Genomic DNA, 14,900 nt, shown 5'->3' on the forward strand with positions numbered 1-14,900 from the left:
ACCTGGAATGTTAGGGCCTTCATTGAACACCTTTTGGTGTGGAAACAAGTCATCCTCGATACAAGGGACGGCCTATGATGATGATGATGATGAACACACCGGGTGCTGCCAGGAGGCATTTACCCTCAAAGAAACATTCCAAATGGATCTTTGTGGCAACCAAATCCCTACAAAATCCATCAGTTGCCGCGGTTGCGCAGATTGCCACCTCAGTTCTGTGGCATTTTTAATGATGTTAAGCTCTTAGACGGAGCTGAGCACACTGAGTGACACCTGATGGGAAATGAGTTTGTATCTGGAAAAGATGGTTACATTGGGTTTGTCATAACTGCCGAGGGGCTCTGGATGCCTTGTTTTTTTAGACTCGGAATGTCGGGGAATGAGGGTGCGGGGGCATGGGGGATGGCGGGGAGGTGTCATTATGCTGAGGCCGAGATTTGGATCAGCTCTAGTTTATATAGGGTAGGATGTGGGAGGCTAGCCAGGAGTGTTGGAATAGTCAAGTCTAGAGGTAACAAAGGCATGGATGAGGGCTTCAGCAGCGGATGAGCTGAGGCAAGGGTGGACACGGGCGATGTTACGGAGGTGGAAATAGACGGGTTTAGTTATGCTGCGGATATGTGACCAGAAGCTCATTTCAGGGTCAGATATAACACCAATTTTGCGAAGAGACTGGTTTAGCCTCAGAGAGAAGGTGGGGAGAGGGGTGGAGTTGGTGGCTAGAGAACGCATTTTGTGGCGGGGACCAAAGACAATGGCTTCAGTTTTCCCAGTATTTAATTGGAGAAAGTTTCTGCTTATCCAGTACTGGATGTCGGACAAGCAGACTGACAATTTAGAGACCATGGTGGAGTCGAGAGAAGTGGTGGTGAGGTAGAGCTGGGTGTCGTCAGTGTACATATGGAAATTCTGTGTTTCTGGGTGATGTCACCAAGGGGCTACATGTAGATGAGAAATAGGAGGGGGCCAAGGATAGATCAGAGGTAACGATGCAGGGGCAGGAAGAGAAGCTATTGCAGGTGATTCTCTGGCTATGATTAGATAGATAAGAATAGAACCAGGCAAGTGCAGTCCCACCCAGCTAGACAACGGTGGAGAGGTGATGGAGAAGGATAGAGTGGTCATTATCATCTTCATAGGCAGTCTCTCGGAGTCGAGGATGACTTGCTTCCACACTAGAAGTGAGTTCTCAGGTGACTGAAGAGTCCAATGCGAGACCTACAGTCTCTGTACAGGTGGGGCAACGGTGGTTGAAGGAACAGGTGGGTGGGGTGCCTGGGTTGCCATGCGCTACTTCCGCTATCGACGCTTGGCTTCAGCTTGCTCTCAGCGAAGAGACTCGAGGTGTTCAGCTCGTCCCGGATGCTTTTCCTCCACTTTGGGCAGTCTTGGGCTAAGAATTCCCAGGTGTCGGTGGGGATGTTACATTTTTTCAAGGAGGCTTTGTGGGTCCCCTTGAAGCATTTCCTCTGCCCACCTGGGGCTCACTTGCCATTTCAGGGCTCCGAGTAGAGCGCTTGTTTTGGGAATCTCGTGTCAGGCTTTCGGGCGATGTGGCCCATCCAGCGGAGCTGATCGAGAGTGGTCAATGCTTCGATGCTGGGGATGTTGGCCTGAGTGAGAACACTGATGTTGGTGCGCCTGTCCTGCCAATGGATTTGCAGGATTTTACGGAGGCAGCGTTGGTGGTACTCCTCCAGTGTTTTCAGGTGCCTGCTGTACATAGTCCATGTCTCTGAGCCATATAGGAGGGCGGGTATCACCATTGTACTGTAGACCATGAGCTTGGTGCCGGCTTTGAGGTCTTGGTCTTCAAACACTCTCTTCTTCAGGCAACCGAAGGCTGCACTGGCACACTGAAGGCTGTGTTGGACGTCGTCGTCGATGTCTGCCCTTGTTAACAGTAGGCTCTCGAGGTATGGAAAATGGTCCATGTTGTCCAAGGCCTCGTTGTGAATTTTCATAACCGGGGGGGGGGGCAGTGCTGTGTGGTGGGGGCAGGTTGGTAGAGGATCTTTGTCTTACGGATGTTTAGTGTGAGACCCATGCTCTCGTACGCATCGGTGAAGGTGGTGACGATAGCTTGGAGTTCGGCCTCCAAGTGTGCACAGACGCAGGCATCGTCTGCGTACTGTAGTTCGATGACGGGGGATGGGATGACCTTGGATCTGGCCTGGAGGCGGCAGAGGTTGAACAGAATCCAGTTCGTCCTGTAATTTCGCTCCACTTCGGCGGGGAGCTTGCCAAGGGTGAGATGGAGCATTGCAGCAAGGAGGATCCAGAAGAGTCTTGGTGTGATGACATAACCTTGCTTGACCCCAGTCCAAACATGGAATGGATCTGTGGTGGATCCGTTGGTCAGGATCACGGCTTGCATGACATCATGGAGCAGGCGGAAAATGGTGACAACTTTTGAAGGCAGCCGAATCTGAGGAGGACGCTCCATAGTCCCTCACGGTTGACAGTGTCGAAGCCTTTTGTGAGGTCGACAAAGGCCATTTACAGGGGTTGGTGCTGTTTCCTGCATTTCTCTTGTATCTGCCGCGCGGTGAAGATTATGTCCATCTGCCCCTTAGTGGGCGGATTCCACATTGCGACTCTGGGAGGAGCTCTTCAGCCACAGGGAGAAGGCGATTCAGGAGGATTCTTGCGATGGTCAACCATGTCAAAGGCTGCAGACAAGTCAAGAAGGACGAGGAGGGATAGTTTGCCTTTGTCACAGTCACAAAGGGTGTCATTTATGACTTTGATGAGAGCTCTTTTGGTGCCGTGGCAGGCACGGAAACTGGATTGAAGGGATTCTAACATGGAATTGTGGGAAAGATGGCCACGGATTTAGGAGGTGACAACACGTTCAAGGACTATCAATGAAAATACCCCCCAAAACACAGAAACACAATACATACATTTAAAAAACATGTTGCATATTTTAAATTAATTGAAATGGAATTAAATTAAACGTTGTGGAAAACAATTTATTTTTTTAAATAATTTTTCAATATGTTTTAATAGGGTTAAAAATAAACTTACCTTAATGGACAGAGGTTTCAATATAAAAATTTGTGATAAAATGTAATTTTTCTACCTTTTAAAACTCTTAGGCTGGTAAAATCAGTTCTTATACCTGCTTTTACCAGGCATAAGAATTTGAAGGACATTCGCTGGGCAAGAGTTGGGCAAATAGCCCAAATCTCCACCCACGAAGGCCCTTCTCCTGGGGATGCATGCGAACTGTCAAAAGACATTTTGACAGATCGCAAGTTCTGGGCTTTGCCTGCCTAAACCCAGAACGTGCGAGGCCTCGTCGGGCGCGTGTGCACATTGTACGCACCCGGAGAGACCGCAATTTACGGCCCATTGTTTTACGTTGCAGAATTGTAATTTGTGAGTAATTCAGCCACATTCAATAATTATTTAACTTGTTTAGAGTGTGACAATACATGAGTTGATGTGGATAAGGTAGCCTAATGGTCATGGCTCTGTACCAGTACCATAGAGTTTGTGAGTTCATAATCCACCATGGATGTTTGTGCAGTTAACAAATCTGGTCATTTGTGACCGAACACTAAAAAATAAAATACTGCTTGTTGTAGAAACCCTAACCCATGTCTCTTGAGGACGAGAACCTGCCTGATCTAGCCTACATGTGACTGCTGTTCCACACTAAGTGGCTCAGTCTAGAGAAATCCAGCGATGCCCACATCGTGGAAGCAATTTCCTTTTTTTTAAAAAACTTTTCGAGTTCTGATTTCACAAAACGGCCAATTTAACATAATAACACCTCCTGATTTTGAACGAAGCCCAAAACCATAAGCAAATGAAGTTACAAAAGCAAAATGCTACGAATACTGGAAAACAGAAAATGATGCCTGACCTGCTGAGCATTTCCAGCATTTTCTGAAGTTTAAACGATATGGTTGGTGACCCTGTACTCAGGGAGGGGAGTCACTGCTCCTGATCACCATCCAGTAACCTTTGCTGAAAAGTGGATGCCACGTGACAGTGGGATCAGGCTGTGTTGGAATGCTCTCAGATCGTCGGAAATGTTGCTGACACCCACCATTGACAAATAGCCCCCCTTGAAAAGGTACTGTAGGGTAGCTGGCATTGGAGGTACTGTTCTGTCACTAGTCAGGCCTGCAGGAGTGGATGGGAGATCAGAGCTGAAAGTTGGAGCACAAGTAGCTTTGGTAAAAAGATTAACTTAAGCCACTTTGCCAAACCAAATAAAGCAGAGGTGCAGTAAGTGTGGTGTAATATTGCTCTGTAACCTCCTCCAGCCCTACAACCCTCTGAGAACTCTGCGTTCCTCCAATTCTGGCCTCTTGTGCATCCCGCACTTTCTTCACCCCACCATTTATGGCCATGCTTTCAGCTGCCTGGGCTTGAAGCTCTGGAATTCCATCCATAAACTTCGCTGCCTCTCCAGTTCTCTCTCCTCCTTTAAAACTCCTTTGAAAATCTCTTTGTCCAATCTTTTGGTTACCTCACCTAAATTCTCCTTCTTTGGTTGGTGTCAAGTTTTGTTTGCTCGGGCTCCCGTAAAGCGCTTTGGGATATTTTACTATGTTAAAGGTGCTATATAAATGCAAGTTGTTGTTGACAGATGGGGTGTTATTGTAACATCTCATTTGAAATATGGCATCTCAGACAGTGAAGCAGTCCTTCAGTACTGTACTGAAGTTTCAGCCTAGGCTGTAACTCATGATCTTCTGACTCAGAGGTGAGAATGCTGCCAACTATGCCAAGGCTGACACATCCTGAGGGTACCCTTTGTGAACTTGTGCTCACACTGTCGGCCAAAATTCCAGATACACACTCCTGCTGTGAGAAGCTCTGTATGAAGAGTAACATACTGATATAAAGGTATATAGGTCAGTGGCCTTTACACATGTGCATAACTACAGTAAATGCATTGCATGATTTGTTTCCTTCAATACAGGAGAAGCAAAGCCAAGTATACCCATAGTTTATGTTACAAGGCCATTTCCCACTGCACTTTCAATGTAATTGCTTGTTTTCATATGGCATAGGCTTATATTTTTGAGCACTCAACGTTATGAGTCATCTCTCACTAGCTTTCTAGATGACTTTAATGATGCCTGTTGATCTGTAAATATACTAAACAAATAATGAATCAAAGTGCGAGAAATGCGATTAAATTAAAATGTTTGCGGCCTCACTGGTTGCTTGCTTTTACATGTGAAAACTCCTGCTTAGCCTGTGGAATTTGCCTTGAATTTCCTGATAACTTAGAGTAATGAGACCTCGGACCATAACAAAGCACTGAAATAATTCACCATCTCACAATCTGGCATTTAGAGACTAGCCAGGGCTCAGCAACCTGTGGCTTAGGCTACAGACATTTTAGGTTGGTTATCAAATGTTGATGACCAAATATTACTGACAAGGTAGCCTGGCTAAAAGATGATTCATAATCTGAATTTTCACAGGAGTACATGGGGGATGATCAGGTATATGTACCCAGCATTATTGTAAAGGGTGCATTGCAACCAGAGGCTGGAATATCACACGCTTTATTAATAGAGATTGTATTATGTGTGAAAGCATTATATGAAGGGTTTACTGTACATGAAAAGACATCCAAAACACTAAGAGCTACAAGTGAATGGGATACAATCCTATATGTAATTGTTTTCAAGAAAACTTGCCTATCTCTGTAACCTCTTTCAGCCATACATCCCCCCCGAAATCTCTGCGCTGTTTTAATTTTGGCCTCTTGCGCCTCCCCGATTTTCATCGCTCAACCATTGGTGGCCGTGGCTTCAGCTACCTCGGCACTAAACTCTGGAATTCCCTCCCTAAACCTCTCCGCCTCTCTACCTCTCTTTCCTCATTTAAGAAGCTCTTTAAAACCTACCTCTTTGACCAAGCTTTTGGTCATCTGCCGTAATATCTCCTTATGTGGCTTGGTTCCAGAATTTGTTTGATAACACTCCTGTGAAGCACCTTGGGATGTTTTACGATGTTAAAGGCACTATATAAATACAAGTTGGAAGAACAAGTAATTACACTGAAAGTGCAACGGGACATGGGCTTATAACTAAAGCTAAGGCTATACCTGACTTTGCTTCATTTGGGGGATGATTCGTGTCCTGTACTGAGATGACTTTAAGTTTTCAGAAATAAAGTGAATCTTGCTGGCTTTTCAGAATTTGTTCCGTGAGGCAACTGTTTAACTGAACTGGCTGTTCTTTCTTTTCAGTGACCCCTATCATAATATTGTGGCTTTGGATCCAGAAAAACTGAACATCTTTCGGACAGTCCGAGAGATAACAGGTAGTGGAAATATGGCAGGTTTCTACCCTTGTGTTTAAATAAGTAAAATCTACTTTACAGCCTTTCAAAAGCAACTTGCGTCATAATGAAACTCCTGCTACCATAAGAAGAGAATGAGCTTTTCATTGATGAACTTCACTAGCTCATTTCACCTTATCCCTCAGTCCCTTGTGTCTCCAGAAATACATGTAATTGTCTGTTTAATCCATTGATACTGTCCACCTCCATGATCTTCCTCAGTAACTGATCAACAACTCTAGTGCCCTTTGACCTAAAAACATCTGCTTGATGTCCATGCTTCTTCCTAAATACCTTAATGTTTCACTTCTGTCCTCTGATATTTGAGTGCTTTGCCCTGGATCAATTTTATTGATCTTGAAAATGTCTTTAACTATAAGATTGCAGTGATGTATTATTGTACCCTGATTAAGGTTTTTGTTGAAACCTCTTTCAATATGACACTGAGAAGCTTTCACTCACAGAAAATTGTCTCTCTGAAAGAAGTAAAATTGGTAAGCCTACCTCCTCTATAACACAGTATATTCTCCAGGTCTGGAGCCCACTTTTGTCTTTCAAAGTGTCAGGAGGTTCGGTCACTAGAGGATACAGATTTAAGATGATTGGCAATTGAACCACATGCGACATGAGGAAACATTTCTTTTGCAGAGAGTTGTGATCTGGACTGCACTGTCTGACAGGGTGATGGAAGCAGATTCACTCATAACTTTCAATGCTTGAAAATAAAATACAATGCTGTGGGGAAAGAGCAGGAGAGTGGGACTAATTGGATAGTTCTACCAAAGAGCTGGCACAGGCACGATGGGCCGAATGGCTTCATTTTGTGCTGTATCATTCTATGATTCTATGAATCTCTTCACCACTTCAGTAACTGCAAGAAAACACATTTTATTTCATTCATTTTCTTAGAAACATCATTACATGTGATTGGAGGATACAGTCACGATGCAACATGACATGCTATTCAGTTGTACATGGCAGTACAAATGAAATGGAACATACTTCCTCTAACTCCTGCTGCCCTATTTTTTTTTGTTGTTTCATATATTCATGGAGGTTGTGATAGCTCAGTTACCCATTTACTTTACCAGGCATAGAATCATAGAATCATAGAAATTTCGAGCAAGAGCCCACTGCATCTATTGCGGTGGAGAAAACAGCTGAAACACGGGAAGTGCGCCCTGTTTCTGACGGGGGAGAATTTCGGCCTCAACCTTCCTGCTCTTATATTCTAAACCTCAGCTAATAAAGGAAAGTATCCTGTATGCCTTCTTCACCACCTTATCGACCTTGTTATGCTACCTTCAAGGAGCTTTCGTGTGTACTGCCCTGTGCCACTGAATGACATGATGTTGCAGTGCGAATGGTATCCACTGACTTTTAATCCTTGTACTGTTTCAGCTTTATGATTGTACTATAGACAAGACAGCTTTAGCACAAGTTAATCGTACAGAGTATTATTTTCAGGGAATGTAGTATGGTAGCAAAACTTTCATTGAAGCTGTCTGGTCTACTTACAAACCAGAATTAACACCCTACCTGAACATCCACAGAACTCTTACAACGCAATGTTCAAACTCTTGATTTTGTTTTTTTTTTGCTAGGTTTTTTGAATATTCAGTCATGGCCAAGAAATATGACAGATTTCAACGTGTTTGCTAACCTGGTGACAATAGGTGGCCGGAGTCTGTACAGGTAAATCGGACCTTTATTTGTTATCTATCGGTAACCTGCCTCTGTAGCTCTGTGAGAGCAGTAGTTTGGTGCTTGTGCAATTCCTACCCACATGTAATCCCAGGCCTACACTATTCAGTGTCCTCAGGAGTCAGGACAACTGAAGTTGGGTAATAAATGCCTTGCTAATGTTGCACATGTCCTGGCTAAAATATAAAAAACTCCCCAAGCTATTTTTAAGTAGTACTATTTCCTGGTTAACTATTTAGCATCTGTTCTCCTTTCGCCAAGTGTAACAGTCCCAGATCAAATTTGTTACGTAGTTAGCCGAGACTCAGTAGCAGTCCTCTTACCTCTGAGCCAGAAGGTCGTGGGCACTAGTCCCATTCCAGAGACTTGAGCACAGATCCAGGCTGGCTGTCCAATACTGCACTGTCGGAGGTCCTCTCAGCTGAAAGTAAAAGATCCCAAGGCACTACTTGAAGAAGAGCAGGAGAGTTCTTCCTAGTATCCTGGACAATATTTATCCCTAAACAAACATCAGAAAAAACAGATGACCTGGTCATTATCACATTGCTGTTTGTGAGACCTTGCTGTGCACAAATTGGTTGCTGCATTTCCTACATTACAGCAGTGACTACGCCTCATTGCCTGTAAAGCGGTGTGGACCGTCCGGAGGATGTGAAAGGCACCATATAAATGCAAGCTCTTTCTTTCTTTAGTGAACGTCTTGCTCTTAGCACCCACTGTCAGCATTGGCATTCCCTGTTCTGATGCAGTGTGGAGCTTTCTCGACAATGCTTCAACATCATACTTCAACACATAGCTCAGAAGATTAATGTGACTACAGGCAGTTTAAGGGTTAGTCCCATATTCTAGACTTTGGGGTATGGTAGACTCATTTCCAGATAAGCAAACAAAGCTGGGTCACCCTCACTTCCTCTAAGAACCTAAACAGACTTGCAACTTCCTGTTTCAAGGAATGCTCCGAGTGTAACAATGTGCTATGGTCATTCTCATACTCTTTATCCTTTGTACATTTAGTTCCAATTAACCTATGGGCTGCTGTCAGTGAGATCATTCGCTTTGGGACATCTGTTGCTCTGGGCCACTGTGGATACATTATTATTGTAACATTCAGTCATTTCTCAGCCTTGAGGACCACTGTGGAGGACATCACCATGGGATGGAAAGTGTAAAAGAAGAGGAAATAACTCGAGATGTGGTTGGTTTGGTGACACCACGCTTGCGTTTTAAAATCCAACAAAATGCAGGAGGAAGCGAAGGGTGGTGGGCAGTAAGCAGTTCCACAGTTTTGATGTCCAGGAAAAGAATGCACTAGAGTAGAAGATGGTGCGCTGGCTCTTGATCACATCAATGTGAGGATGGGGGAGGAAGTGAATTTTGGATCAATTATTTGCATTGTAGCAGAAATAAGAACATTAAGCTCAGAGGGCACTAACCGTAGGATAGTATCAATAAAATAGAGGAGAAATTACTTGCAGTGTAAGGGTTAATCTATCTATTAACATTGAAAATCTTATGTTCGTGCGCACTTGCTGTCAACTTTACCATTAGAAATTCCCATGCCCATGTGTATAATAGAAATTGCCTGTGTAAACTTGTCATGCTGTGACACCACTCGCCAGTGTGCAATATCACAAGGGGTGAACCAGTTATATATTTTAAGCATTTGGGTGCTCCAGGACAAAATTGGAGAACTAGATAAAACTGCCCCAGGCTCACTCACTTAGGGACCCATACAGTCAGTGGCAAGGGAAAGGTATGGCTGATATTTGTCTATTTGTCAGGGATGAGGAACTTAGTTACTGGAGAAACTGGGGTTGTTCTTCTTGGAGCAGAGAAGGTTGAGAGGAGATTTGATAGAGGTGTTCAAAATCATGAGTGGTCTGGACAGAGTAGATGACAACTCTCAGGAAAAATATATTCCAGTGAGGAGAAAAAGGTGTAAAAGAAAAGATAGCCATCTGTGGCTAACTAAAGAAATAAAGGATGGTATCCAGTTAAAAACAAGGGCATATAAAGTGGCCAAAACCAGTGGGAGGACAGAAGATTGGGAAGCTTATAAAAGCCAGCAAAGAATGACGAAAAAAATGATTAAGAAAGGGAAGATAGACTATTAAAGTAAACTAGCACAAAATATAAAAACAGATAGCAAGAGTTCTATAGGTCTATAAAAAGGAAAAGAGTGGCTAAAGTAAATGTTGGTCCCTTAGAGGACGAGACCAGGAAATTAGTAATGGGGAACATGGAGATGGCAGAAACCCTGAACAAATATTTTGTATCAGTCTTTACGATATAGGACACATAGAAACATAGAAACATAGAAAATAGGTGCAGGAGCAGGCCATTCAGCCCTTCTAGCCTGCACCGCCATTCAATGAGTTCATGGCTGAACATGAAACTTCAGTACCCCCTTCCTGCTTTCTCGCCATAACCCTTGATCCCCCGAGTAGTAAGGACTTCATCTAACTCCCTTTTGAATATATTTGGTGAATTGGCCTCAACTACTTTCTGTGGTAGAGAATTCCACAGGTTCACCACTCTCTGGGTGAAGAAGTTTCTCCTCATCTCGGTCCTAAATGGCTTACCCCTTATCCTCAGACTGTGACCCCTGGTTCTGGACTTCCCCAACATTGGGAACATTCTTTCTGCATCTAACCTGTCTAAACCCGTCAGAATTTTAAACGTTTCTATGAGGTCCCCTCTCATTCTTCTGAACTCCAGTGAATACAAGCCCAGTTGATCCAATCTTTCTTGATAGGTCAGTCCCGCCATCCCGGGAATCAGTCTGGTGAACCTTCGCTGCACTCCCTCAATAGCAAGAATGTCCTTCCTCAAGTTAGGAGACCAAAACTGTACACAATACTCCAGGTGTGGCCTCACCAAGGCCCTGTACAACTGTAGCAACACCTCCCTGCCCCTGTATTCAAATCCCCTCGCTATGAAGGCCAACATGCCATTTGCTTTCTTAACCGCCTGCTGTACCTGCATGCTAACCTTCAATGACTGATGTACCATGACACCCAGGTCTCGTTGCACCTTCCCTTTTCCTAATCTGTCACCATTCAGATAATAGTCTGTCTCTCTGTTTTTACCACCAAAGTGGATAACCTCACATTTATCCACATTATACTTCATCTGCCATGCATTTGCCCACTCACCTAACCTATCCAAGTCACTCTGCAGCCTAATAGCATCCTCCTCGCAGCTCACACTGCCACCCAACTTAGTATCATCCGCAAATTTGGAGATACTGCATTTAATCCCCTCGTCTAAATCATTAATGTACAATGTAAACAGCTGGGGCCCCAGCACAGAACCTTGCGGCACTCCACTAGTCACTGCCTGCCATTCTGAAAAGCACCCGTTTACTCCTACTCTTTGCTTCCTGTCTGACAACCAGTTCTCAATCCACGTCAGCACACTACCCCCAATCCCATGTGCTTTAACTTTGCACATTAATCTCTTGTGTGGGACCTTGTCGAAAGCCTTCTGAAAGTCCAAATATACCACATCAACTGGTTCTCCTTTGTCCACTTTACTGGAAACATCCTCAAAAAATTCCAGAAGATTTGTCAAGCATGATTTCCCTTTCACAAATCCATGCTGACTTGGACCTATCATGTCACCATTTTCCAGATGCACTGCTATGACATCCTTAATAATTGATTCCATCATTTTACCCACTACTGAGGTCAGGCTGACCGGTCTATAATTCCCTGTTTTCTCTCTCCCTCCTTTTTTAAAAAGTGGGGTTACATTGGCTACCCTCCACTCCATAGGAACTGATCCAGAGTCAATGGAATGTTGGAAAATGACTGTCAATGCATCCGCTATTTCCAAGGCCACCTCCTTAAGTACTCTAGGATGCAGTCCATCAGGCCCTGGGGATTTATCGGCCTTCAATCCCATCAATTTCCCCAACACAATTTCCCGACTAATAAAGATTTCCCTCAGTTCCCCCTCCTTACTAGACCCTCTGACCCCTTTTATATCCGGAAGGTTGTTTGTATCCTCCTTAGTGAATACCGAACCAAAGTACTTGTTCAATTGGTCTGCCATTTCTTTGTTCCCCGTTATGACTTCCCCTGATTCTGACTGCAGGGGACCTACGTTTGACTTCACCAACCTTTTTCTCTTTACATACCTATAGAAACTTTTGCAATCCGCCTTAATGTTCCCTGCAAGCTTCTTCTCGTACTCCATTTTCCCTGCCCTAATCAAACCCTTTGTCCTCCTCTGCTGAGTTCTAAATTTCTCCCAGTCCCCAGGTTCGCTGCTATTTCTGGCCAATTTGTATGCCACTTCCTTGGCTTTAATACTATCCCTGATTTCCCTAGATAGCCACGGTTGAGCCACCTTCCCTTTTTTATTTTTATGCCAGACAGGAATGTACAATTGTTGTAATTCATCCATGCGGTCTCTAAATGTCTGCCATTGCCCATCCACAGTCAACCCCCTAAGTATCATTCGCCAATCTATCCTAGCCAATTCACGCCTCATACCTTCAAAGTTACCCTTCTTTAAGTTCTGGACCATGGTCTCTGAAATTACTGTTTCATTCTCCATCCTAATGCAGAATTCCACCATATTATGGTCACTCTTCCCCAAGGGGCCTCGCACAATGAGATTGCTAATTAATCCTCTCTCATTACACAACACCCAGTCTAAGATGGCCTCCCCCCTAGTTGGTTCCTCAACATATTGGTCTAGAAAACCATCCCTTATGCACTCCAGGAAATCCTCCTCCACCGTATTGCTTCCAGTTTGGCTAGCCCAATCTATGTGCATATTAAAGTCACCCATTATAACTGCTACATCTTTATTGCATGCACCCCTAATTTCCTGTTTGATGCCCTCCCCAACATCCCTATTACTGTTTGGAGGTCTGTACACAACTCCTACTAACGTTTTTTGCCCTTTGGTGTTCTGCAGCTCTACCCATATAGATTCCACATCATCCAAGCTAATGTCTTTCCTAACTATTGCATTAAATTCCTCTTTAACCAGCAATGCTACCCCACCTCCTTTTCCTTTTATTCTATCCTTCCTGAATGTTGAATACCCCTGAATGTTGAGTTCCCAGCCCTGATCATCCTGGAGCCACGTCTCCGTAATCCCAATCACATCATATTTGTTAACATCTATTTGCACAATTAATTCATCCACCTTATTGCGGATACTCCTTGCATTAAGACACAAAGCCTTCAGGCTTGTTTTATTAACACCCTTTGTCCTTTTAGAATTTTGCTGTACAGTGGCCCTTTTTGTTCTTTGCCTTGGGTTTCTCTGCCCTCCACTTTTCCTCATCTCCTTTCTGTCTTTTGCTTTTGTCTCCTTTTTGTTTCCCTCTGTCTCCCTGCATTGGTTCCCATCCCCCTGCCATATTAGTTTAAATCCTCCCCAACAGCACTAGCAAACACTCCCCCTAGGACATTGGTTCCGGTCCTGCCCAGGTGCAGACCGTCCGGTTTGTACTGGTCCCACCTCCCCCAGAACCGGTCCCAATGCCCCAGGAATTTGAATCCCTCCCTGCTGCACCACTGCTCAAGCCACGTATTCATCTGCGCTATCCTGCGATTCCTACTCTGACTATCACGTGGCACTGGTAGCAATCCCGAGATTACTACTTTTGAGGTCCTACTTTTTAATTTAGCTCCTAGCTCCTTAAATTCGTTTCGTAGGACCTCATCCCTTTTTTTACCTATGTCGTTGGTACCAATGTGCACCACGACAACTGGCTGTTCTCCCTCCCATTTCAGAATGTCCTGCACCCGCTCCGAGACATCCTTGACCCTTGCACCAGGGAGGCAACATACCATCCTGCAGTCTCGGTTGCGGCCGCAGAAACGCCTATCTATTCCCCTCACAATTGACACAAACAATATCCCAACAGTGGATAGTCAAGGAGCTATAGGGGAGGAGGAACTTAATACAATCACAATCACTAAGGAGGTGGTAATCAGTAAGATAATGGGACTAAAGGCAGATAAATCCCCTGGACCTGATGGCTTGCATCATAGGGTCTTAAGAGAAGTAGCGGCAGGGATTGTGGATGCATTGGTTGTAATTTATCAAAATTTCCTGGATTCTGGGAAGGTCCCAGCAGATTGGAAAACTGCAAATGTAACGCCCCTATTTAAAAAAAGGAGGCAGACAAAAAGCAAGAAACTATAGACCAGTTAGCCTAACATCTGTAGTTGGGAAAATTTTGAAGACAATTATTAAAGAAGCAGTAGCAGGACATTTGGAAGAGCATAATTCAGTCAGGCAGAGTCAGCACGGATTTATGAAGGAGAAGTCATGTTTGACAAATTTTCTGGAATGCTTTGAGGATGTAACAAGCAGGGTCGATAAAGGGGAACCAGTGAATGTGGTGTATTTGGACTTCCAGAAGGCATTTGACAAGGTGCCACATAAAAGGTTATTGCACAAGATAAAAGTTCACGGGTTGGGGGTAATATATTAGCATGGATAGAGGATTGGCTAACTAACAGAAAACAGAGAGTCGGGATAAATGGTTAATTCTCGGGTTGGCAATCAGTAACTAGTGAGGTGCCGCAGGGATAAGGGCTGGGACCCCAACTATTTACAATCTATATTAACGACTTGGAAGAAGGGACCAAGTGTAAACTAGCCACTTTTGCTGACAATACAAAGATGGGAGGAGGACACAAAAAATCTGCAAAGGACATAGACAGGCTAAGTGAGTGGGCAAAAATTTGGCAGATGGAGTATCATGTTGGAAAGTGTGAGGTCATGAACTTTGGCAGAAAGAATCAAAGAGCAAGTTATTATTTAAATGGAGAAAAATTGCAAAGTGCTGCAGTACAGCGGGACCTGGGGGTACTTGTGCATGAAGCACAAGATAGAAAGAAGAAAAG

At 44.2% G+C, this 14,900-nt stretch overlaps 1 protein-coding gene across 1 annotated transcript in view; it reads left to right on the forward strand.

Annotated features, from left to right (window-relative positions):
- The window catches only part of LOC139255129 (receptor tyrosine-protein kinase erbB-4-like), a 1,872,364-nt gene that overhangs the window by 971,766 nt on the left and 885,698 nt on the right, over positions 1-14,900 (forward strand). Inside the window, exons 10-11 of the mRNA XM_070873872.1 lie at positions 6,227-6,300; positions 7,923-8,013. Of these exons, the coding sequence (XP_070729973.1) occupies positions 6,227-6,300; positions 7,923-8,013 (165 nt within the window). The remainder of the gene's footprint in view (positions 1-6,226; positions 6,301-7,922; positions 8,014-14,900) is intronic.

This window comes from Pristiophorus japonicus, chromosome 3 (assembly GCF_044704955.1).
Source record: "Pristiophorus japonicus isolate sPriJap1 chromosome 3, sPriJap1.hap1, whole genome shotgun sequence".
In the NCBI taxonomy this organism is placed as follows: Eukaryota; Metazoa; Chordata; class Chondrichthyes; family Pristiophoridae; genus Pristiophorus; species Pristiophorus japonicus.